The sequence below is a fragment of the Ylistrum balloti genome, unplaced genomic scaffold (assembly GCF_031769215.1).
Source record: "Ylistrum balloti isolate Yb309-2 unplaced genomic scaffold, AGI_CSIRO_Ybal_v1 Utg371644, whole genome shotgun sequence".
Classification (NCBI taxonomy): Eukaryota; Metazoa; Mollusca; class Bivalvia; order Pectinida; family Pectinidae; genus Ylistrum; species Ylistrum balloti.
In genome coordinates, this window is record NW_026782836.1 from 220,161 (window position 1) to 245,061 (window position 24,901).

Genomic DNA, 24,901 nt, shown 5'->3' on the forward strand with positions numbered 1-24,901 from the left:
TAGTGGTTAAACAGGCATATTCTGTTTCCCACACAGAGTAATAGGACATTTTATCATAACAGCGGTCGACTCTCCTTGATTTAATGGTATATCATTCATAAAATATAATAGAATAGTAAGAATATAAGTAGAAATACATACTTTGGTTACATGATGTCATCTTTCTATCCCAAAAAGTATCGTTTTCATTTTTACACTGGCACGTGAAATTTTCAGAATTGGCGGTTGGTAGACAGCTCAGCTCCTTGTTATGCCTGCAGCTATCTACATAATCGGAATTGCATGTATCCCCGTACTGTGTTCCTGTGATGAAAACGCAAATATTAACACATACTTATTTTGAATTATTAGTATGACGTTCTGATAGCACAGATTTTTTCATATTTATTGATGCCTAACTGTACAATTTACGTGTGGCGTTTATGGTAGAGCATGGCATTTTGAATATTAAAGTAAATGGTAAGCAACATGCATTATACTGCTGGCCAGATAAAGAATTAGGAAAATGCAAAGGTGAAATATTTGTCGTTTTACAAATACTTTCAACTGCTTTAGAGATAATGAGGTCTGTGTTTTGATCGCAGGATTCCCGATGCAATATTTGACCAACACATTGTATGATTAACCAATTAATAGATCTTGTAAAAATATCACAAAATTAACATATTATTTTGTTTTTGATATGTGAACATGTCGTCATCTTCCACAAAGTTCTGATAACATACAAATGATAGCAAGTATAAATACCAGCAATTATGTAAAACAAACATCAATACAATACCAATATGTTACAGATAAGACAGGGTTTTTTTTATTTACTCCAGGTTTCGTAATCAGAATCGATTATGTTTTGTTCAACCTTAGCGCTAATTATCATGGAGAAATTTTGTTTCATAGAGCTTAAAAGTTAGCTTATATGTAATACACAGGTATTATATGATTATATTAATGAAGTAAAGCGCACCTTTCTCTCGTCTGTGGTTAAGAATAAACACATTATTGCATTAGTCGTAATAGAGAACCCTGTTTGTAAGACTTACGATTCGAACAACTTAGCTCATCCCCGTCCCAGAAAGTCTGAGTTTCGTCTGCGCATTGACACGTGTATTGACTAGTATTACCAAAGGGCAAACACTTTAGATCTGTCTTGTGTTCACAGCTGTTCAATAAATCCGGATTGCAGTCAGAGCCATACTGTAGACCTGGTAAGAAATATTCAATACATAAAAATGTGTGGTGTCTTTTTGTGAAAAACAGAAACATAACAGAAGAAATGGTCTGTTTTACAAATTGGCGTTATCGACATGTTACTAGGAACCTTTTAGCTGTATTTATTATAGAGATGTAAGTGCTTAAAGCAGTAAATTACAACAAAGATTTCACAACCGACCAGTCAAATAACATATATCTTATCAGGTTAAAAAAGATGTATTCAGTATTAATAATGTATGGTCATGTACATCCGTGGAAATTAAAGTACGCACGTGGTTTACATTCTGTTGAAGTGTGGTCCCAGTAAGATGCGGTCTCATTTTCGCACCGACATGTCGACTTGTTTTCATTATCAAGAGCCAAACATTGCAGCTGATCATTGAATAGGCAGCTTTCCGGATGATCTGGCTGACACACTGATCCATAGTACGGCCCTGGAAGATAACAAATATGCATACAGAGATCGAACATGGCCAGCTGGACGAATGGTGTAGTGAATGACGCAGTCGCCTGTTTCAATCTCACCAAAATTAAAGTATATTTCTATAGAGATGTTTTACTAATGTCCTATATGTGTATAATTGATATATAAAACAATGGATAACATTCAATAAAAACTGATTTCTAATTTGATAATGAGAAGACATAATGCGATGAATAGGAGTAAAGCATACTTTGAACCAAGCACATTTGATATGATTTGACGTCACGATGATATATTGATATGCAAATTAATAATGATTTCTTGTATTTACCATACGAAGGCTATACAAAAAAACACAACAAAAAACAAAACAAACAAACAAAAAAACCCCAAAAAACAAAAAACAAAACAAAAACAAAAAACAACGACAGCATTTGAACTTGTGAATGACGAAAACAAGGCATATTCATTTATAGAACACATGCATGTAATTGCATGTTATCTGAGATACGTTTTGTCTTTTTACGTTGTTCTATATATTTATGATATATTCCAGATAATTTGAATGTTGTCGGATTCGTTTGTTCATTAACAAAAAAAATTAGTGTGACTTGTGTAGGCGTGATAAAAGAAATAAAGATCTGTTCTGTTCACTCAGGTATCATCCTGTTGTAATGCGGAACGAGGTCTTATCCCGCGCCTTAAACCTAACAATCCTTAATAGACTTACAAAAAGGAATCCCAATTTTGTCTATCAATCAAGAACATGGCAACAGAGTTTCTATGATTACATTTCTTATCAAAATTTAAAACTAGTTGAGAAGGTGTCCAAATGTCTATAAATCTACAGAATGAATAACTTAATATTTCAACTCAAAAATAATTTTCATAAGATTAATGAAATTGATCGCTTATATAACTTATATCATGACGCTATGATATACTTACTTTGTTTGCATTTTGATGTGGATGGATCCCAAAAGGTGACATTTTCATCTGCACACATGCATATGTGATCCCCCGTGTCAGATAAAATACACTCGAGATCCGAATTAAATGCGCAACTCGCGGGTAAATTGGAATTGCATGCTTCTCCATAATGAGGTCCTAAAACGAGAGTTTTTATCAAGAATGACAAACATGTATTACATAAGTACGGAAACAAAAATATGAAAACACCTTCATGTTAACAAATGGTATTGAAACTAAACTGCTCTTCGTGATAGCTATATATATTTTATTGTACGTAATATACTGGCTATACTTAAGTATGTTAAGTATCCACATCCATTGTGTAAATACAATGTTTAACACATTAGAGATCGCCTTTATGTAAAAGTTTTCATTATAAACTGAAGTTATGGCGTCATCAAATTCCCCTGCTTACTTGGGCGACATGTACGGATGGTATTGTCCCAGTAGGTTGCGCCTTCGTCTTTACATAAACACTCGTGGTTTCCCGTTTGTGTTTTTATACACGCTAATTGGTCATTATGAACACAGCTTTCAACCATTCCAGCTTGACATTGTGAGCCATATAGTGGTCCTGAAAAAGACATATGTATCCGTTATAGTACTTCTATAGCCTGAATAAGATATTACTGGGGAGCAACGCCATTGTCTATTGTGAAATGCATTACCAATGCTGCAATTAAACGAAACGTAAACCCGGAAGACATGGATACATACGTAATTTGCATACGGATTCTGCTGCATTCCAGAATAGGTTTTTTTCATCATTACATAAACAGGAGTAATTTCCAGTTTTCCCAGACTTTATGCAAATTAAATGTGAGTTATGTTTGCAGCTTTCCGCATGACTGGCTTCACAGGTCTGTCCATACTCTGGTCCTGTAAGACATAACGATATGAGTATTTTAATTTCTTATACTTGTATGTACAATAATGTGTTATCTGGTATGTTATATCGTGAATCCAGACATTTCAATCAGATACATCACCAATCCAATAAAATCTATAATGACTTAATGTTTGTACTGCTTTAGTTTATCATTCTGCAATATAAATACGTATGAAGTTCTAGTAATTCACTGAATGTAAATGTGAAATATTTGATGTTACATAAAAAGATAATTTGTTTTTATAGTACACTTGTGCCAATGTAACAGAGGTCTTAATTCAATATCTCCGCTAAGATGCTAGGATTTCTTGTAATCTGAACCGCTTGAGTTTCAGTAAGGGTCTGTTTAGCGATTTATTGCGGCCAGTATGTTACCAGGAATATAACAGAATATTTAAAAAGCGTTAATGTTTTATGACGGCACATATAATTCGCCTTAAGTATATGTATCACTTTATTCGCCGATGTTAAATGTTATTGTTTTATTCTGATTTTAGATAAACGATTTGTTTGATAACCTGTACTAACTTTGTTTACACTGCATCAAATTCGGATCCCAAAACGTGTTTCTTTCATCAGCACATTCACATTTATGTCCACCACCAGTAGTCCCGAGAACACACAAGAGTTCTGACTTTGGCTGACAACTTCCAGGGAAACCAGAATCACAGCTGGCTCCGTACTTAGGTCCTTTTGAGAACAAGCATTAGTAGTAATTTACAAAATGCTGCAATGTTAGACAACACGGACAAAAAAAAAAAAAAAAAAAATAAATAAATACATAAATATTCATTTTCTCTTTTATGAATTTAAGCTCACATTAAATTAATCTATCACATTAAAATTCTCAAATGTTAGAATCTAGACTTATAATATAAATTTAACTTCAAAACCTCTTGATTAAAACCTGATTTATACAACAAGTTGTAACTTATCATTTGAACATTAATTTTCCAACATTCCTTACGTTTTTTGCATATTGCGTCGTAAGAATCCCAAAACAGTTTATTTTCATCTTCACATCGACATGAGAATTCGTCTGATGTTCCTACTTGAAGACATTTCAGCAACGCCTGTCTCTTACAGCTGTTTGGTAAATCTGGATTGCATGTTTGTTCGTATCCAGACCCTGATAATAAACGGTGTTACGTAAGTTTATGAATAATGACAAACAAACACTAATACGATATACAATGCAGTGAGGTTGTACCTTATACAAAGGTTATAAAACCTACTTTGTCACTCATGTATTGTAAATCGATAATCGATACGACGATAAACAATTATCACTTTACATGCATATGATATTAAGATCGAAGGACGTTGAAGCGATTTCATAAAATATCGATGCTTCACAATTAGGAGAAATTATCTTGAAACAACCAATATTATGAAATCAATAATGGATTATGATTTCGTGTCGCTTTTATATCTATTAATTTGTCCGTTTGATCCTTTCACCTATTTTTCAGTTGGACAGAAAGTCTTGCTTGTGTTACAATTTGGCCTATGCCATTATTTCTACACTGTTCGAATAGTTTCACTATAGTTTTATTGATGTCGATTACACAGAAACAGATGTGACTGACAAACTCACTTGGTCTGCATTGGAAGGTGGATGAATCCCAGTAAAGCTGACTCTCGTTCTGACAGCGGCATGTGCCATTTTTGCCATCACCATCGTCTATACATTTTAGGTGTTCATTGTGTTTACAACTGTCTGGCAACTCGGCCTGGCAGACACCGTCATGATCTGGCCCTATACATATTTGTATTTTAGAAAAATAGTACTTATGTTTCGTGAAAACCGAAAGACACAAAATGACACGTCTAAGCTCAGAAAATGCGTTGAAAAAAGTTAAGCATTATATATTACAGATTTGACAATGTGCACAGAAACTTAAATACAAATAAGAACTATGAGAGGAAATTGTTGACATTAAATGTGACTCAATTATGTGAGAATCAAAATTCCAATTAATTAAAAGATTTCGTGAAAGTATATAATGCATTTCATACCAACAACATTGGTCTTTTAACCTGGTTATAATAAATATTTGTTCTTTAGTATCAATGTATCACGTGTTTGTTCCATTGGCAAGCTGGTAATTCAAAAACAAATAAATTTGTGAAATATCTAATTTATGCATATGTAATAAGCATCATCAAATTGACTTACTTGTTTTACATTGATTCACAGCTCCGTCCCAGAATAGGGACTGCTGATCTGTACATCTACATACAGGTTCTCCAGTGACACTATCCTTTAGACACTTCAGATGTTCACTACTCAAACAACTGTCAGGAAATTCTAACAGGCATTCAGATTCGAAGCCAGGCCCTGAAAAATGTCAAAAAGAAGTGATATATTAAGCAATATTTGAAACTTAATATTTCTGGAAGCAAATAAAACTTGTTCCTTTTCAAACCCTTCTTAAGCTTAATATATAATAGACTTTTAAAGCTTAATGTAAAATCGGATTTTGCTTTCACTTGCAAAGCATGAAACATGATTTCACTATTTTAACTTTTGATGTGAAAGGTAATTTAATTTTCGAAATGTTATCACAACCCCAATATAAACGGTGTGATGGCCACTAGCGTTGCTCATGTTATCATAACCCTAATATAAATGATGTTATAACCGTGAGCGTTACCAATTTTATCATAACCCTAACAGAAATGATGTTATAACCACGAGCGTTACTAATGTTAGCATAACCCTAATGTAATTGATGTTATAACCACAAGCTTTACTTATGTTATCAAACGACAAACACAATATATATTTAATCAAGTTGTCACAAATGTTTTTCGTGAGATGTTTTGCAAAATGCTGTAAAATAGGAAGTATTTAATATCCATTACCACACACTTACTTTTTTTGCATTCTAAGTTAGCTGAGTCCCAGAACATTGTTGATTCATGTTTACAAATGCAGGAGAAATTGCCTGGCATCGTCGAAGGAAGACACTCCATACCCGTGTATCCTTTGCAGTTGTTTTGCATATTTGGATCGCAGATTTCGTTGTATCCCGACCCTACAGTAAATTATTCGAGTCTCTTTTAATAACTAAGTTAAATTGATCTTTAGGTCAATACTTATCAGTTTCAATTTACACAATGTCAGTCAATTCAGCATGAGTAAAGATACGATATAATTTTATTTATTTGAACATAAGTTTATTAAGAAAATGTTTTTTATCAATGCTTAACTAGAAATTCCTTATGTAATCAACATTTGATAATTAGACTACATTATAACAAAATATTTACCCAGAAAGAAAAGAGAAAATAAACTATGTTTGATGTCTTACTGAGTTTACACGTGTTTGTGTTGCTGTCCCAATAAAAATCTTCTCCATTTTTACAGCGACAGAAAGAAGTGTTCGTAGCGACATCCAATAAACACTTCAGATGATCATTATGTAAACAACTCAACGGAAAATTAGCATCACAGATATCGTCGTTGCCTGGTCCTGTATGGTGTGGGAAAAGTTATATTATTGCATTGAATGAACAAAAATGTTGCAATATCACATAACGAAATTCCGTTTGATATATATGTTCATATACTTGTTTACTTCCTGAAAAAAATAAAATGAAATAAGTTTCTTCAATATGAGTTGTTTCCCTTATGTCGTATTTCCCATTAAATCAACTCTTAGCATTCTTCATAGACATCAAAGTTAAAATACGATAGTTTCTATTATACTTAAATGATTAAGAAACAAATACGAAAATACACGATCTCACATTGTATACAATAAAGATTTCAAATTATCTCCTGTTATCTCACAGTGATGACTTATTATGATCATCAACAATATTCCAATAAAGCTCAGCACAAGTGCAATGTGTTTAAGTCAAAGGGGTATGGGTTTGCGTTTGACTAAATAGATCATATGAAGATGTTATTAGAGCATGACAGTGGCCACAAAAGAAAAGTGAACTCTTAAGAACAATCAGCTTAGATGCAAAAGAGGACATGCACCTGCAGTTAATGTGACCTGAATATTGAATACCATACAGATTAACCATTCATAATGATGTAATATTCAACTTACTCTTGTTGCAGTTTAGATCGACTTTGTCCCAATACTTGTTGCTTTCGTCATCACACTGACAAACGTAGTCTGATGATATTCCGTTAAGCACACACCGAAGTTGGTCATTGTACATACAACTTGATTCAAGTTCTTTTGAACAGTTTTCACCATATTCAGGTCCTATTTGTATAAAAATAGTATGTACTACAAATCTAAACATAAATAGGGAGGTCGAGTGAGGATGATGATCCCCATACAAAATAAATTGATAACGATATCCTTAATCTTTTTATGTTTATCGTCAGAACAAATGCTAAATACCTAAAGAGATACATCTGCCCTGATTTATTTCATAACATAAAAAACGGGATGCGGATGGGTGTGATTAGAATTAATTTTTAAGAATTTATTGATACGACTTAAATTTACAGGTAATTGTTCTGCTTACTTGTTTCACATATGTGCAATTTTGGATCCCAGTATAAAAGGTCGACATCTTCACAACGGCAAGTGGGTTTGCCTGTTACTTCCGACAGTAAACATTTTAAGTGGTCATTGTGCTTACAGCTTTTTGGAAAACCAAGGTCACACTGCCCTTCAAATTCTGGTCCTGTGATATTCAGAAATAAAACAAGAGCATTTCATCATTCCGTGCATTGTACACACTATATGGATTGTATTGATGTTGATAGACAATAACGTATCAAAAACCTAATTTAAAAAGTCTCAGAAAGTGTTCTTAATAATTACCTTAGAATGTACATTCGTATGCCTATATGAATATGAAAACGTAATCGGCATAATAACTTTTTTAGAATGACTAAACCAAATAATTCATTGTTACTTTAACAATATTCTATAGAAAAAAGTTTATCATTGTCATTCATATATTTCTTACTGGAGCAATAGCCGTAAATGATTTTAATATTGTCATAAATAAATTATTGTTTTCATGAACGATTTCAAAGAATACGAATTAAATAATTCAATATTTTTAATAATTTATTGCCAGCTTGAGAGATAACCGTTACTGACAAGGAAAACTTCTATGGGACTATAGTATGTTTCCATACAAAAATAAATTAATAAATAAATGCATGCTCCGTCTTACAAATAAAGAGCAATTCTCCCCCACTACTACTACCGACCGTTAATTTCAAGATAGAATTAAAAATAAACGTAATTTTACAATAGTGTATAATCTTTGAGTAAAATGTTTAAATGTTTTTTACATTCTAGCTCGCTCGTCGTCATGCTCACAAGCCGAAAATCAATATCATAAGCTCCATCGTATATATGTTCTTATAATTAGATAGGACAAAAAAGGTGATTTCAAAATAGAATTTTAAAGGAAATAATTATATGTAAAACGTTTAGAATAATGTAGAAAGGCAAGTTACTTGTTTTACAGTCGGCGCTTGTCGGATCCCAGTAGGTCATGTTTTCACTCCGACATTGACAGACATGCGTATCGGTGACACTGTCATAAAGACAGGCCAGTTCATTGTTGTATGCACAACTACTGACGTGTGTACTGTCACAAGCGTCACCATACTCTGGTCCTGTTAAGGATATAAATGATAATACGATACAGTGAGTTGTTACACTCAATCTCATTGTAAGGTTTAAAAATGTTTATTGAACAAAAAAACAGATGAAAATACCGACAGAATAATAATTAGATATAACAACTGTCAGTGTAAAGCATTGATAACTTGTTTTAGTAAAAAATATTCGTTCTTGATCACTATATATAAAATGAATATATCATTATCTAGTATACATACGTTTCAAACATTTGGAAAATTCTGCGTTCCAAAAAGATCGGCTTTCGTTGGAACACTGGCAGACAGATTTATTAGTAATTGTCGAAAATATACACTCCAGCTCGTCTTTATGTTCACAACTGTTTGGAAAATTGATCTCACAAGCTCCACCGTATATAGGTCCTAATAATGAGAAAAAACAGAAGATCCCGAAGATCAATATACAACAATAAAATACGACAAATTGCGTAGGTAAGGGAGGGGTATAAAGTGAAACGGGGAGATAAAGCTAAGTAGCTTGCCCATTTGAACTATAATACATATAGGCCATAGATAACGAAGGGTACCCGTGTTATAACACCAAACTAGATAATGCCTCTGTCCCGTTCGGTAAGAAAATCGACTGTCGTAAATGGAAAACAAATGTAGTTTTCTCTTAACTCGAAAAGTTTGGAGTTTCATAAAATATTATAATCCAGTCCATTTCATATTTATTTTATCAAAGGAGTTCAATATTTTGACAAGCAAAAAACCTGTCAATAAATAGACAAATAATAAAACACATCACTTCATAAACGAAAATAACAGTTAAGAAAGTTCCAAAAATTGTTAGATGAAAAATTTGCGTTATTTCCCCGCAACTAAAGTGTATGTATATTTATAACTTAACAGAAATATTTACTTCCACATAAATCAAGTCTCGATAGAAAAACACTTGATTGATCAATTCAACATTAGATCTATTTTGACAAACTGATGGAGGAGATTGATAAGTTTAATTTTGGTTTTTGCTGTTTAATGTGAATCTCAAATGAAAACTTGTTGAACTTCTCATGCACAGATGAAAATCTTAATGCTTATCTTAGTTGAGTAATGAAAATTGAAATTAAATTAAGAAATGTATTATTATCTTGAAGGGAAACCTATTTTATAATAATTCATTTGCATTGTCCGCATATTTTTGCATACTATCTCGAATATTAAGTTAAGAAAAGCTATATAAACATATCATTAATAACAATTATGTCGTATACATTGTCTGTAATGGCCTGCTTCAGGACAAAATACACCTACTCATTTTATTAATATGCATACAAACTCACAAAATGATTGATCACTTTACCTTTTGTGTATGTTATATCACATGTCAGGCAGGTAGATCGCTTTCCATCTTTTTTTTTTTTATTAAAATTTGAAATTGCTATAAATTTCTTATTACTTTAGTTATGAATTATTACTTTACTGGGCGCGCTTAATTGATCATTTTGTTCACGGTTATTATAAAACATTCTCCAGAAACTCTCTTAAGTGTGTATAACTTTTATCATTTCTGATTAATATATTTTGTATCACTCAACGTGGTATATTCTTGCCAATTAAGTTATTAATGTACCAATGAATTAGTAAAACAGACTTTATTAAAAAGATATACACTTATATATGTCAATATCTAATATACTGTCCCTAGTAATTGAACTAGTTGAAATTGATCAATTGTAATCAGTCCCACTTCTGTGTTTTATATATTAAGCTGATGAAGATTTCCATCGAGGGCCTCATTCTTTTCCTAGCATCCCTGTAACGTATTATAGGAACGATTAAGTAAAACCGCCGCGTTTACACTTGTGCGCCTTTCTTTTAAGTCTTCATTCATTTGAGTAGTTGTCATAACCATAACCTTGACGTTATTTTGACTCAGTCCTGTTTATCACAATACTGACGTTTTTATCCTTCAATATACTCATTTAATGTTTGTGTAGCACCTGTTGATATATAGCCTATTTAAGCGTAAAGGTAAGATAATGAAATCACGACACATACTCGCGAATGGAGATGTCATAATTGGGAGCATAGATAACATGTCGAGAGGACGACTGTAAATTTACGCGGCAAAATACATCTTGAAACTCGTTAAAATGAATTATTATATGATTTGCATTATAAAACATATATAAAATTGGAGATTCATGTAAGAGCCTATATATACCACGAAATTTATTGAATTAATGGGTTTAAACATCTTCTCATCCATGTAAAAATCTGACATTAACATATCTTAGATCTGGCTTTTATCTAAACCAAATAAGATAATACTTACTTTGTTTACATTCTTTTGTGGTGCCATGCCAGAAGGATTCGCTTTCGTCCGCACATTGGCATGTTGATGTATTTGTTTCAACCGACAATATGCACTTTAAATAAGAATTATGGTTACAACTATCCGGAATGTTTCTATCACAGGTCTCACCGTATTCCGGTCCTGAAATTAAGCAGATACATGTCACTAATCTAAGTGTTTCTTGTTGCTATAGATATTCAAAAAAAAAAAAATTGTGCAAGATTACATTTTAATTGTGTGAGGTTAACATATATGCATGCATTATTTGGTGCGCATGAGCAATATCACGTGACAAATAATTATCTCAGTCGTCCTTCATGTCAGATCGTCTGGTGTTATGGTTAACATATATTTAAGTATCCGGTTCCGCCCTGTAAAGAAAGACATGAATGTACAATAACTTGATAGCAACACTAACAGTGTTCTTGTTTTCATTAATTTCAGCGTGTAAGATAACATTTAGGGGTGTAAGCTATTATAGAACAGTGCGGAAAACATGCAATATTGTTTGTCAATGTCAGTATATGTTACATTGTTTAAGTATGAAAGCAAGCTACATTTTGCACAAGATTACACATTTATGAACGTGTTATTTAAAGTAACAGGATTTCACGCTCTCTAGCATTCAGTTGAAAACAACAAAAATGCTGCTAATTTGTTTTTTGTTTGATTTTATCACAGTGTTTTTCAGATGATGAATTAACCTTATCTACGTGTAATTTGTTATGGAAACGTCAATATGGCATTAATTGTAAATTCCGCCTTGAACTTGAACTCAATTCATTACATGCAAGTATTCAAATCGATAAAGAAAACACTTTGTTTTATTCCAATAACAGCATTCTTGGGTTGTTGTTTTGTAATGAAATGTAAATTCAATTACACTGTTTAGTTATCATACAAAGATGTAGAACGATATTAGAACAGGTGTAAAACTATCATAGCAACATTAAGCTACATGCACTGTTACCTTACACGCTGACACATAACATAGATACATAGCATATTAACAATAAACTGATGATGTTAACATTTTACAATAAATAATGATGTTAACATATTAACAATAAACTAATGATGTAAACATATTTACAATAAGATAATGATGTTAACATTTTACAATAAATAATGATGTTAACATAGACATGATTGTTTAATACAATTGGCAGTGTTATTGAATTAGTTGTCAAGTTCAGGAAATGTTAAGGTAACACGTTAAGCTGACAAGTTCAGGAACGGTTAAAGCGACACGTTTCGTTTACAAGTTTATGACAAGTTAAGATGACAGATTTAGTTGACAAGATCAGAACATGTTAAGATAACAAGCTAAGTTTACAAGTTGACATGATCAGAACATGTGATTTAGTTATTAAGTAAAGCTTAAAGCATCTGTGATTGCCGATCACTGTTAGTTTTCAGTTTTCATACGGTTCATATGTATCATAGCAGTCGCATCACTTACTGTCTTTGCATTCCGTGATCACACTATCCCAATAAGTAGAATTTTCATTCCCACATTGGCAAGTATGATTTCCTAAAGGCCCGGTTGGCAAACATTTGAGCTGTTCCTGATAATGACAGCTCTCATGGTAATCTGACAGACAGTTTTGTCCATAACCAGGCCCTTAAAAGAACATTATAAATTATAAATTGTCTTGGTGTGTCTTATCTGAACTGAAGAAGGCGAAGCTGTTCATCATTTCGTAAAGAGATTGACTCTTTAAAACAAAATTGTTAATATTTCTATGCGAATGTTATCTATAATACAGATATACCTTAAGAAGTACTTTCTGATGTGCAATAACTGTAAAAAGTGAAGATTTAGTCGTTGTAATCAATATCGACTTGAGTAAACAAGATCAAAATGTATATTATAATATATAATATGCTTAACATTGAATATAAGCCATACTTTGATCACACGTTGTTGTAACGGGATTCCAAAATGTCTCGATTTCATTCTGACATTGGCAAATTGATTTGTTTTGAAATAGGACACATCTTAACTGGTTTCCATGTCTGCAGCTATCTGGGAAATCCAAGTTGCATTCAGCTCCGTAAGAAGGTCCTGTCAATATTCAACGAAAAATGTAAGTATCGACTGGTAAGATAAAAATCAACATCACAACATTGAAACGAACTCAGTTTACTCTAGGTCACAACCTATATTAGATATACGGTTGATGCATCGGTGAAATAAAAAAATAAATTGTTAACCGTTATATGTGAATATAAAGAAAACAATTAAAATTGTTGAATATTTTATTTCATAACTTATGAATAAGTATGCTCAACATGAAACTGTCGTAATTTTTTTTTTATAAATAATGTTTATACAAAGGATTTCATAGTAACATAGCTAAATGTATAATTTGTATCAAATTTGTGTGTCTTTTGTTAATTTTCGATGCTGCTGTTGGATCAAAGATCATGACATTTGTCTTAATCTGCATGCCACGTTTGGAATCATGTCTATTTATGTATCAATTGATGCTATTCACGTGTATTTTATACAATCGTCCTTTTTCTGTTTTATATATCTGAGGTATATCTTACGTGGTTTACATTGTTGATTTTCATTATCCCAGTACATGAGATCTGTGTCTGGACATCTACAAGTAAAGTTTCCTAGTGATTCTGTTGGTAAACACTTTAAGTCATAGTTGAATTGACAGCTATCGACGTGTTCTTTGTCACAGGTTTCACCATATTTGGGTCCTAAAACAATCATTCCGAAAATGTCATTTTAATTGTTTGACTGATACCAAAGTTGCTGAATTAAAATTAACATTATGATTAACATTATCTGAACTTTCACCATAGTCTTCGTGTGTATAACCATGCAGGACGAATAGGAGTCAAGAAAAGAGCAAAAACAAAATGTATCAAAGTGATGTTACTGAATGTTATTTTCTTTAGATATGTTTCTTGCACGTTTATATGGTGGTGGCTATCTAATGCTGATTGTCATTTATCAACACTGAACACAAAATTCAAACTAAGATGAGGGCAGCATTCAATTGATAACCCAAAATATCAAGGGGACAATGAAAACAAGCAATGAAGCTGAATCATCGAGAGTAGAATATGTCCTGACACACGAAAATAGATATGTTACGCCGTAAACAATATTACAGAATACACAAAAGTGACATTATCATGATATACCATAACAACTAGATCAGGACACACACAAAAATGTATTTCCGGAGATAAAGCAATCAAATGTTACAAGCCACTAACAAGTAGATATATTCCTTGAGACACCATTAAAAATAAAACAGGCACACGAAAATAATATGTGTAACTGCAATATTACAATAAATAAACCCATACAAATGTGAAAGACATTTAAAAGAAAGAGACATCTCTGGATACACACTGATACAAACGATAACAGAAATTACTCAGAATGCTAATATGAGACGCCATGTAACAGCAAATATGTCAAGAACGTGCACAAATGAATAACAATCTATATAATTGTCATTTTATTGATAGAAAATATATCAGATATTAGGTGCATAGTGTACATTGTATAATCTAGATACCTACTTGGTATACAGTCAAAGTCGATAAAGTCCCAGTATGTAGCTTCCTCATTTTCACACTGGCATGTTGAGTTCCCAGAATCGTTCAATACACATGTGAGGACAGTCTTATATATGCAGCTTCCCGGAAATTCAGTATCACACTTGGATCCATACTTCGGCCCTGAAGAGATGAAATTTGATATGCAACTAAATTTTTATTTGAATATGGTATTTACCTGTTCATTTAGTAATAATGACTTAATTATTTTACATTACAAATAATTGTTATTTGTTTGTTGAAAATCGTCTTAAACGGACTGAAACAATATAAAACATGAGAATACTTACGTTCTATACATTTGGTTTGTTTGGAATCCCAATATGTTGCTGTCTCATTAAAACACTGACATACTGAATTATTTCCCTTTTCTAATGATGTTACACAGGACAGGTCTGAGTTATGTGCACAACTTCCAGCGAAAAGGGGGTCACAGTTCGCTCCATAGGAAGGACCTGTTTGGTGTGAATACATTTATATATGTATAAGCAAAAAGACGCTCTAATAACTTTTATTTGATAGTATGGCCGAGATTATTCATTTTGGACCACGTAATTGTTACGGTAGGTTTAGTCATGTAAATGTTCGAAATACTTGCTTTATATATTATCAAACGACAACCTAAGATATAATCACCAGGAATTACCTTTATATGTTGTTATTCTCAAGGTTGCGAAAACATCCTTAATCGATTTCGTGTTTTTTTTGCAATAAAAGATAAAGCATACCATTAATTTAAACGACTATTTCTTATTATCTAATAGCTTTTATTCCTAAATATTTTGTCATTCCATAGCATTTCAAACATTATACAAATTCCGTCAGCTTTCAGACCAGTAATAAAATTTATTGTACCCGAATTATAAAAGCTAAATTTTCATAACGCAAAAAAAAAAAAAAAAAAAAATCATGGATTTTTCAAACAATACTTCAGCATAATTTCATTGATTGATGATTCGCGCGCACTCTCGGATTTATGCATTTCTTCTTTTTAAAGAATCAAGAAAATAAAGACAATTTATTTTTGTTTTGGTTTGTTTTGTTTCAAATTGTAAACGTAATGTCATATTTTGAATAGCAACCAATAACCATTGTATTCACTTTCAGGAGTGACATAATTCCTCAATATATACATACGTTTCTTGCAAAACGAACTTGTATTATCCCAATAAGTTGCTATTTCGTCCGCGCATTTGCACGTGTGGTTGCCATGCGGACCAGACGGTAAACATTGCTGTTGTGAATTAAACTGACAGCTGTCAGGGTATTTTCCGACACAAGGCTCACCATATTCTGGTCCTAAATCATACAAAAGCAAACGAATGCATTACAGATCTGCGGAGTTTTCATATGTATAAATGTGCAACATTAGTATTGTGTATTACAGTATCAGTGAAGTTTTCTATTTGGTATTCCAAATTAACCAATTATTATCTGGTTAATTTATACCGGACCATACTTTATAGTATAGAATTTATAGTGTATTCAGAAAAATGAACGTTACGGTTAAATAAAATTATTTATTTTACAAAAAACTGAACTCAGATTTCTTCTTAATTTTCAAACAAGATAACGAATTACAACACCTCCGATGTTCCCCTGTGGAATTGTGACTTACTTTTGATACATTCAACAGCAATTGGGTCCCAATAGGTTATAAATTCGTCTGCACACTGACAAATTGACGTGTTTGTTGTGTTGGTTGTCATACACTTAAGCTGTGATTTGTAGATACAACTTTCTGGAAGTTGCGGATTACAGACGCCGCCATATTCCGGCCCTTTAAGATATTATTGAATTCCATAAAGTAAAAACGAATGTTTCTTATTTTCAAAATTATGTTTTAAACTACCTAAATACTCATAATGTGTGTCTAAATTGTCGATATCTGCCATGTTACAAGTAGCATCTGATTATGTTTTATGAAACTGATTTTCTGATATCTGTTACAGTTTAAATATCACCCATACTACACACGCTGTGCACGTTAAGACATTTTAGGAAGACAACATTCGGTTAAATTTACCCAAATCGATGATATATAGTAAAAAATCGATAACAACACTTACTTTGTATACATTCGCTGACTGATTCATCCCAGTAAGTAGAGTTTTCATCCCTACACTGACATAATGTTAAGCTAGAATTCTCTGACTGAAGACACGTGAGTTGCTCGTTATAGGAACAACTATCAGGAAAGTTAGCGTCACATTCCCCTCCATAAGTTGGTCCTATAATACAAAAAATAAACTCTGACTTAACTGGAGCAATGATTCCGGAAAAGAAACATATCTAACTTATTATGGTTAACTTCTTTCACCGAATTTGTGGTATTTAGGGTTTGGAAACAAAACTCCTCCCCTTTCTTGTGTTTGTAGTTCTGATTATTGTTTCGTATTTCAGATGTTTTCTCATTATTTTTATCAGAAATAAATTAAATTTTAAATTTCATATAATTTCTTGTGTGTTCATTTTTTATATACAAATAATAGGAATGACACACATTTCACAGCTTTGTACATAAACTGATATGCTTTATATTTAGGGAATCACGGCATTTATTAGTACTTTAATAATACAAAATCACATTATTTATGATTTATTAACCTTAAATATACCTGATTTGCAGACAAAATAAAAAGTTGACATACTGTTTTTACACTTTGATTCTTCATTGTTCCAGAACGACTGTGTCTCATTTGGGCACACGCAGGTAGACGTATTATTCGCTCCAGTACGGCACAATAACTCTTCATTAAACATGCAGCTATCCTTAAATCTGACGTCACATGCATCTCCATATTGTGGTCCTGTTGGAAATTTCGAAATAATAGGTAATATCATGTTCATGCGCGTCTAATGCATTCTCACCTTTCAACATTTAATGAACATATACAACAGCAAAGCTCATCTTCATATAAAACAAACTAGTTATATATATATATATATATTGCAAAAATGCTTACTTTGTTTACATGTTGAGGTTGACACATCCCAATATAACTCCTTTTCATCATTACACTGACAGGTATAAGACCCATTTCCTCCAGTTGGCAAGCACAGTAATTGTGACTTGTGGCTACAGCTACCTGGGTATGTTGAGTCACAGTCTTCTCCATATTCCGGTCCTGGAACAACAACATGATATTAAGAATCTATCATTTATAGCTACATTTATAAATGGAACAGAAAAAATAATCACGAATTGTATTCAATTCTGCTCAGTATATGCCTATCAAAATACATTGATAAAAGATACATACAAATCCAGGTGTCTATTAGTATCAATACAATGGACTGGATGATACAGCGCTGGTACCAATTTTAAGACATTAATGATTTAATTGTAAATCATGATTGTATCGTTGTTGTTAATCTAAATCTACAACTCTTCGCAATAATTCCCAATTCCTAATACAATCCTTCAATCTATATCCTATAAGTAACAGTTATTCCCGTAGTTGTTAAATAAATTCAGCTACATAACATTAATGCAGGATGTTTCAAAAACGCGAACGATTCTGATGTTAAAGAGTGTCTAACTGGTTGATGGAAAACTGGCTTGTCGGACACCTTTTAATGTGATCAATTACCGTGTCTGACATATAAAGAGTCTACAGGTCAAAGCAATGATAACATTTTTCACGTTTGTGTTACAGTCAGACATCAGTGCAAGTGTGACCATTAACTTCAAGTCGCAGTGATATACTGATTTAATGCAAGCAATTAAACATGTCGGGTCTGAATATACATGTATAATCAATATGAAAGGTAAATGTAAAGGTTAATTAGATGTACGAGGATGTAAAAAGATCTGAACTGTGTCTGTTGATAAGTAGGGGAATGGTAGTTCAACTGCGTGTACTTAAGAACCGCTCCAAGGAAATTTGTAATACTGGATCTATCAACTAATATATAGAGACGATGTAAATACGAACGTATAGCTGTCAATGACATTGAAACAGTAACAGAGAGTAAAGGCATCTTACGTGGTTTACACACGGTATCCACCGGATGCCAGAAAGTGGAACTTTCATTTTCACATTGACAAGTACTGTTTTCAGTGGAATTGGAAAATAGGCATATTAAATTTGTATTGTGTATACAGCTATCTGCCAACCTAACGTCACATGGGTCCCCGTATAATGGCCCTGAAGAAAAAAAGAAATATTGATAAATACAGATTGTGAAGTGGATTTTAATTGATAAACATTTAATATCATATAAAACAAATATTTAATTACAGGCAAGGTACAACTCAGTTTTGAAGAACGTAGAAGACGCTTACTCTCCCGGAACACCTCGTCTTCTTCACCTTGCACTTTTTTCAGTAGTCCACGTGAAAGTCGTTCTTTTGTTCATATTTTCTCTAGTTGTATTGAGTTTGCGTTTGATTTATGATTTTGTCCGCATGGTGGTATTTTATTGTTTTTGTCCCATATGGAATATCGAAATCATCGAAACAATTAGTATCACCTTATTTACCACAACAACAAAAATATTACCAATCATTTCATTTGTTTAAAGCTTCGATTCAACAAAAAATGATCTCACTCACTTGCACTACACGTTTTTTCATCCGGGTCCCAGTATGTTGCGTTCTCATGTTCACATCGGCACGTGTAGTTTCCCGTATCAGATTGCAGGCACAAAAGTTCCTTGTCATATTTACAGCTTTCTGGGAAGTTTGGGTCACACAAACCACCATATGTGAGACCTAAATGTATAATCATGTCATAAATAAAGTCATATAAAACACAAAATTCCAGCCCCGAATCGCTAAGCTAAGAAGACACAAAAGAATGTGAAGATTGCTTCCTAAATATACATGGAGTCTGTTTGTGTTAAACATCGACTGCTTCATTCGCCATGTAAATCTCTTAATCATGTCATGTTCCCCAAATAAGAGCCGGATTTATTTCAACAATACATTCATGTATAAAAGGAACATTTGCTGCTTAACTACTACTAATCGTATGTATATCTTTTTTCCGCATTTATATTATTTCATTTTTGAAGCTTTGGTAAATTGATTGTAGGTTAAGCATATTTTTTTGCAAATGACATAATCGGATGTTTCAACAAATAAACAAACAATTTATACCTCTCTCAATGAATTACATTATAGCATTTACAGCCAGTTTCATGTTAAGATATAGGTAGGTAATTTTTCCATTAAAGATAAATATTTTCCTTAATCCATATTCAATCGTTTTGCATAATGTAATAGTTATTACGTACACTACTGCAGCAATAAGCAAATGAAATTAATAACGGAACATTTATTTTTCTGAAATAAAAGGTATACTGGTTTAAAGTTACTCTTTTCATGAAAAAATGTTTTGTGAGAAAAAAACAAAAACAAAAAAACCGACAAAAATCCCAAAACACAAAATAAAAAAATGATGAATATCTAATGGTATCTTTATGGCCCTTAGAAGTTTTTCTTATCTAGATATTTGCATATAAACTAGACTGATTCTCATTACAATAACTATGGATATACATACGTGCAGTGCATTTCTTGACTATTGAATCCCAGTATGTCGCTAGTTCATCTGGACACTGACAAACAGAACGTGTTGTATCATTGCGTGTCGTTATACACTGTAATTCTGCTTCGTATTTACAGCTGTTTCGTTTCTCAGCGTCACATTCATTTCCGTATTCAGGTCCTTAAACAAACAGAATCCATTTCAATCAAACGTAATTAATCTGGAAAATTAAGGTGTGTTGTTGTTTTCAGAACAATACACGTGATTGTTTACTCATCAATATCCTGAGGCGTGGTATCATCATTAGGAGTAAGTAATTAATGACAATCATTGTCGCCTATGTTGGGGATTAATTACAATCTTAATCATTGAATGATAATTACATTAACTTCATTTCATTTCAATCTGAGATTATATGTTTATGCGTTTAAAACTCAATTTTCTAAAGATCATAATTTTATTGATTATTACCAATCAAGGGAAATACGATTACTTTCTTTCATTTCTATATGTAATAAGTGATAAGAAAAAAATACGTAAATAATATCAAACAATACATAAGATTGAAATATTAACATTTAAATACGGAAGTTTTAACTAAAATAATTACAGTTTTTGATTGATGCTAATGATTTTCCTGTTATCAATTTAAGATGTACGTCACCAATATAGTGATGAAAACCTAATTAGCGACGATCTTAATCACGAGATATGACACTGATCCATGAGGTGTCAATCAGACACTTACTTGACTTGCATGTAGATACCGTCTGATCCCAGTACTGTACCGATTCGTCCATACATAGACATGTGTGTTCCCCCGATACGTCAGATCGAACACATTCCAGATATGTGTTATACATACAACTTCCATTGTGATAGCATAGTCCCCCATACTCTGGCCCTGAATAATTACAACGTTAATTTGATGCGATTATGCTCTCAAATAGAATTGACTGGATTTTGACTGATTAGAGAGGTAATACATTTTGTGTGTCTGTACTTTGATTACCTGATGCAATAATTGTTTTACAGATACAACTGTTAAAGTAATACAAAAAGTAATTCAAAGCATGTACTTTTGCATGAAACTTCTAAAACAGAAACACCAGGGAACAATCACTTTTATGAGCAGTATACTGCCATCTTATTTCAGTATCGTCAGGTACTGTGAAATAATGACTTACTCGAAAAACATTTATGTTCATCAGGTTTCCAGAAGGTCTTATCCTCGTTTATACATTGGCATGTGGAGTTGCCTCTTCCACCGAGTTTCAAGCATCGGATATCTGTATTATGCTTGCAACTAGACGGAAATTCTGACTGACATGGTTGTCCATACTCTGGTCCTGTTACAAATACCAAATACAATGTTACACATCATCTGCTTTTACGAGTGATGACATAATCAAAGATTAAAAGCTGCTTCCAACCAAAGACGGCATGGTATACTGGATGACATGGTTGACTTTATGTTTGACGATATATTTGAATATTAGGAAATGAAAACAACATGGAAAATATTCATCAGATTATCAATTAGTTCAAATGAACATTACGAAAAATGTTCCCTAGTTAGATAATCATAAACTAGACTTACTTGATTCACAAGACTTCATATAGGGGTCCCAGAATATTTCGTCCTCGCGTTCACAACGACACGTATACTTCCCATCTTTTTCTAAACACTTGAGGTGATCTTCATAGTGACAACTACCTTGAACGCCAGGAAGACAGGTCGAGCCATAGTCTTGTCCTGAACAGAGAGACAATGATTTTATCATAAACCGGTCTAATCTTTAATTTCACAAAAAATGACTTGTGATATGTCCAGTGGATTATTTTTTTCAAGATAACAATTTTCACCTTCATCAGGGAAATCTTAATAGTTTCTTACTTGATTCACAAGAGTTTGAATTGAAATCCCAAAACATGTTTTCTTCGTCTGGACAACGGCATGTGAAGTTGTTACCAGCTACACCGGAAGGCAGACACTGAAGCTCGTCTTGGTATTTGCAACTATCGATGAAATCGGCGTCACAAGAGTCCCCATATTCAGGTCCTACAATATATCAAAAGAATCACTATACTCAGGTCCTTCACCAAATCAAAAAGAGTCCCCATATTCATTTCCTATAATACATCAGAAAGAATTATACTCAAGTCCTACAATACATACAAAACATCCCGTCTTTGCATACGTTAAAAAGAATTCCCATGATTAGGTCTTTCAACATATCATAATCAACATATTCAAGTCCTACAGTACATCAGAAAGAATAAAAATATTCAAGTCCCTCGATACATAAAAAATAGTCTTCATACATGTCGTATAATACACCAAAATGTCATTTTTTCTAAAGTATCTAATAAAGAAAGGCTTGCGGATTGTAAATATATCAATACAATTTGATCAGATTGAGAGTTATTCACTGTAATAATAAATACAGATATGTTTATCTTTCTAGTGAAGATGCACAGGGTATCGGGTGATACAAAATGATGGGACACGATATCAAATAAGATTTTAGCTTTGTATGAATGACTTACGGAGTTTACAAATTGATTCAACAGTATCCCAATACGTGGAATTCTCATCTTTACACAAACAAGTGCTTTGTCCTGATTCATCGAATATACAGGCAAGATATTCTTTGTGAATACAGCTTTCTCTGAAATTAGGCCTGCATTTTCCGCCATACACAGGTCCTGCAACGTTGATATAATACAGTTTAAGTATGAAAATCTAGTTGATACTTTATAAAATGTTAACATCGCATTTACGTGAGGAGACAGATCATGTAGGCTCTCAGTTAACCGACCAAAGCCTCAATCAGATATCAGGAAATAAGCATAACAAATAATGTACATTACTATATTGTCAGCAGAATACGGTTATAAGCTACAATTAACTAACTAGTGGTATGAACAGCTGTTATTTTCCCTTTTGTGACAAACCTACTTTGAAAACAAGTCGAATTTTCCTGACTCCAGAAAGTCGTTGACTCATCATTGCACTGACAGGTAGACACATTTTGGCCTTCATCCCAAACACATTTTAGTTGAGGTTGGAATTGACAGCTCTCAATATATCTGACATCACATGAGGTACCGTATCCGGGTCCTTAATCATCAAATTTGTTGTAAGAAGAAACGTAACACAAATCTTAGCTTTAACAATGATGTCCTTTGTTCTGTCATTTCTACTGAAGATTACCATAGAAAATTGTCATTTTATGAGTAATATTCTTATAAATTTCATGACATTTAGAATTTAACTTTAGTATGAATTAAACAATGACCAGGGTAACAGTTTTTTTCATTATAAAAAAAATGATTCCTGAAACAATTTCATAAATATAGACATTTTTGCTACTTACGCTCACGACAGCTAGCAGTATCAATGTCCCAGTATAAAGCTGACTCATCCATACACTGACACGAAAACGAGCCATTGCTTATATCTAACAAACATTGTAACTCTGAAGAATGTTTACAGCTGTCATGAAGTTCTGCATCACATTTGTCGCCATACTCTTTTCCTAAGATAGTACGGAAATAAAAAACTTGCTTAAAATTAGTTTCATTTTTCACCAAATGATTTATTGCGACTAACTTATCTCCCTTTTCGTTGATACATTAGAAAAAAAAATTGGCATCACATAATATCTAACACCGATTTGTATAGAATGTCTCGAAAAGATACCAGCAAAATGCGCTGGGGAGCGATAGTAGATGAGATTTCCCTGTCCAGCGTATCGAATATATGAAGAAGTTATATCATTCTATTGAAAACAAACTATCATGAAATGTATGTATTTTTATGACAATTAATGTTAATCATTTTTTCTTAAAAACACAAGAAGAAGCGAATTCACGAAACAAAATACATAAAAAAAATGAAATTATTTTTTAGCAAGCATTGTTACTTACGGATAAATCAAACCATATGCATCGTACAATTTTTGTTCGATCTACAGAAATGCCATACTATATCCCCATGTTATATAGTCAAAGCTTACATTTTCAAAACCTTACAAAGGCTATTATTATAACGATATATATATATATCAATGTTTGATTCATTTCGCTGTTGGTTATTATAAGCAATTATTTCCTCGTATAAAAATATACAAAAGCAACTACACTATCTTTGATAATATATTTACTTGTCTTGCACGTATGTACGGAATTGTCCCAATATTTATTTTCCACATCTGGGCATTGACACTCATACGTGCCAGAGGTGTTGGACATAATGCACTGTAGATACTCGTTGTACTGACAACTGTCTTTGTAATCTGAATCGCAACTCTCTCCGAATCCCGGTCCTGTAGTTACGTAAAAGAAAATAAGTATATTAAAACCGTGTTAATTACGTTAA

General features: G+C 32.6%; 1 protein-coding gene across 1 annotated transcript in view; it reads right to left on the reverse strand.

The window, feature by feature from the left end:
* LOC132563242 (transmembrane cell adhesion receptor mua-3-like) overlaps positions 1 to 24,901 on the reverse strand; it is a 50,869-nt gene that overhangs the window by 19,029 nt on the left and 6,939 nt on the right. Inside the window, exons 11-48 of the mRNA XM_060227997.1 lie at positions 24,687 to 24,848; positions 23,898 to 24,059; positions 23,480 to 23,641; positions 23,068 to 23,226; positions 22,415 to 22,579; positions 22,118 to 22,273; positions 21,705 to 21,866; positions 21,266 to 21,421; positions 20,533 to 20,697; positions 19,581 to 19,739; positions 19,012 to 19,173; positions 17,989 to 18,150; positions 17,674 to 17,832; positions 17,092 to 17,253; positions 16,641 to 16,802; positions 16,160 to 16,321; positions 15,313 to 15,477; positions 14,987 to 15,145; positions 13,988 to 14,149; positions 13,344 to 13,499; positions 12,894 to 13,055; positions 11,411 to 11,572; positions 9,334 to 9,495; positions 8,947 to 9,108; positions 7,995 to 8,156; positions 7,565 to 7,726; positions 6,815 to 6,976; positions 6,377 to 6,538; positions 5,677 to 5,838; positions 5,095 to 5,256; positions 4,465 to 4,626; positions 4,026 to 4,187; positions 3,326 to 3,487; positions 3,024 to 3,182; positions 2,585 to 2,743; positions 1,485 to 1,646; positions 1,041 to 1,202; positions 142 to 303 (exon numbers count right to left, since the gene is read on the reverse strand). Of these exons, the coding sequence (XP_060083980.1) occupies positions 142 to 303; positions 1,041 to 1,202; positions 1,485 to 1,646; positions 2,585 to 2,743; positions 3,024 to 3,182; positions 3,326 to 3,487; positions 4,026 to 4,187; positions 4,465 to 4,626; positions 5,095 to 5,256; positions 5,677 to 5,838; positions 6,377 to 6,538; positions 6,815 to 6,976; positions 7,565 to 7,726; positions 7,995 to 8,156; positions 8,947 to 9,108; positions 9,334 to 9,495; positions 11,411 to 11,572; positions 12,894 to 13,055; positions 13,344 to 13,499; positions 13,988 to 14,149; positions 14,987 to 15,145; positions 15,313 to 15,477; positions 16,160 to 16,321; positions 16,641 to 16,802; positions 17,092 to 17,253; positions 17,674 to 17,832; positions 17,989 to 18,150; positions 19,012 to 19,173; positions 19,581 to 19,739; positions 20,533 to 20,697; positions 21,266 to 21,421; positions 21,705 to 21,866; positions 22,118 to 22,273; positions 22,415 to 22,579; positions 23,068 to 23,226; positions 23,480 to 23,641; positions 23,898 to 24,059; positions 24,687 to 24,848 (6,129 nt within the window). The remainder of the gene's footprint in view (positions 1 to 141; positions 304 to 1,040; positions 1,203 to 1,484; positions 1,647 to 2,584; positions 2,744 to 3,023; positions 3,183 to 3,325; positions 3,488 to 4,025; positions 4,188 to 4,464; positions 4,627 to 5,094; positions 5,257 to 5,676; positions 5,839 to 6,376; positions 6,539 to 6,814; positions 6,977 to 7,564; positions 7,727 to 7,994; positions 8,157 to 8,946; positions 9,109 to 9,333; positions 9,496 to 11,410; positions 11,573 to 12,893; positions 13,056 to 13,343; positions 13,500 to 13,987; positions 14,150 to 14,986; positions 15,146 to 15,312; positions 15,478 to 16,159; positions 16,322 to 16,640; positions 16,803 to 17,091; positions 17,254 to 17,673; positions 17,833 to 17,988; positions 18,151 to 19,011; positions 19,174 to 19,580; positions 19,740 to 20,532; positions 20,698 to 21,265; positions 21,422 to 21,704; positions 21,867 to 22,117; positions 22,274 to 22,414; positions 22,580 to 23,067; positions 23,227 to 23,479; positions 23,642 to 23,897; positions 24,060 to 24,686; positions 24,849 to 24,901) is intronic.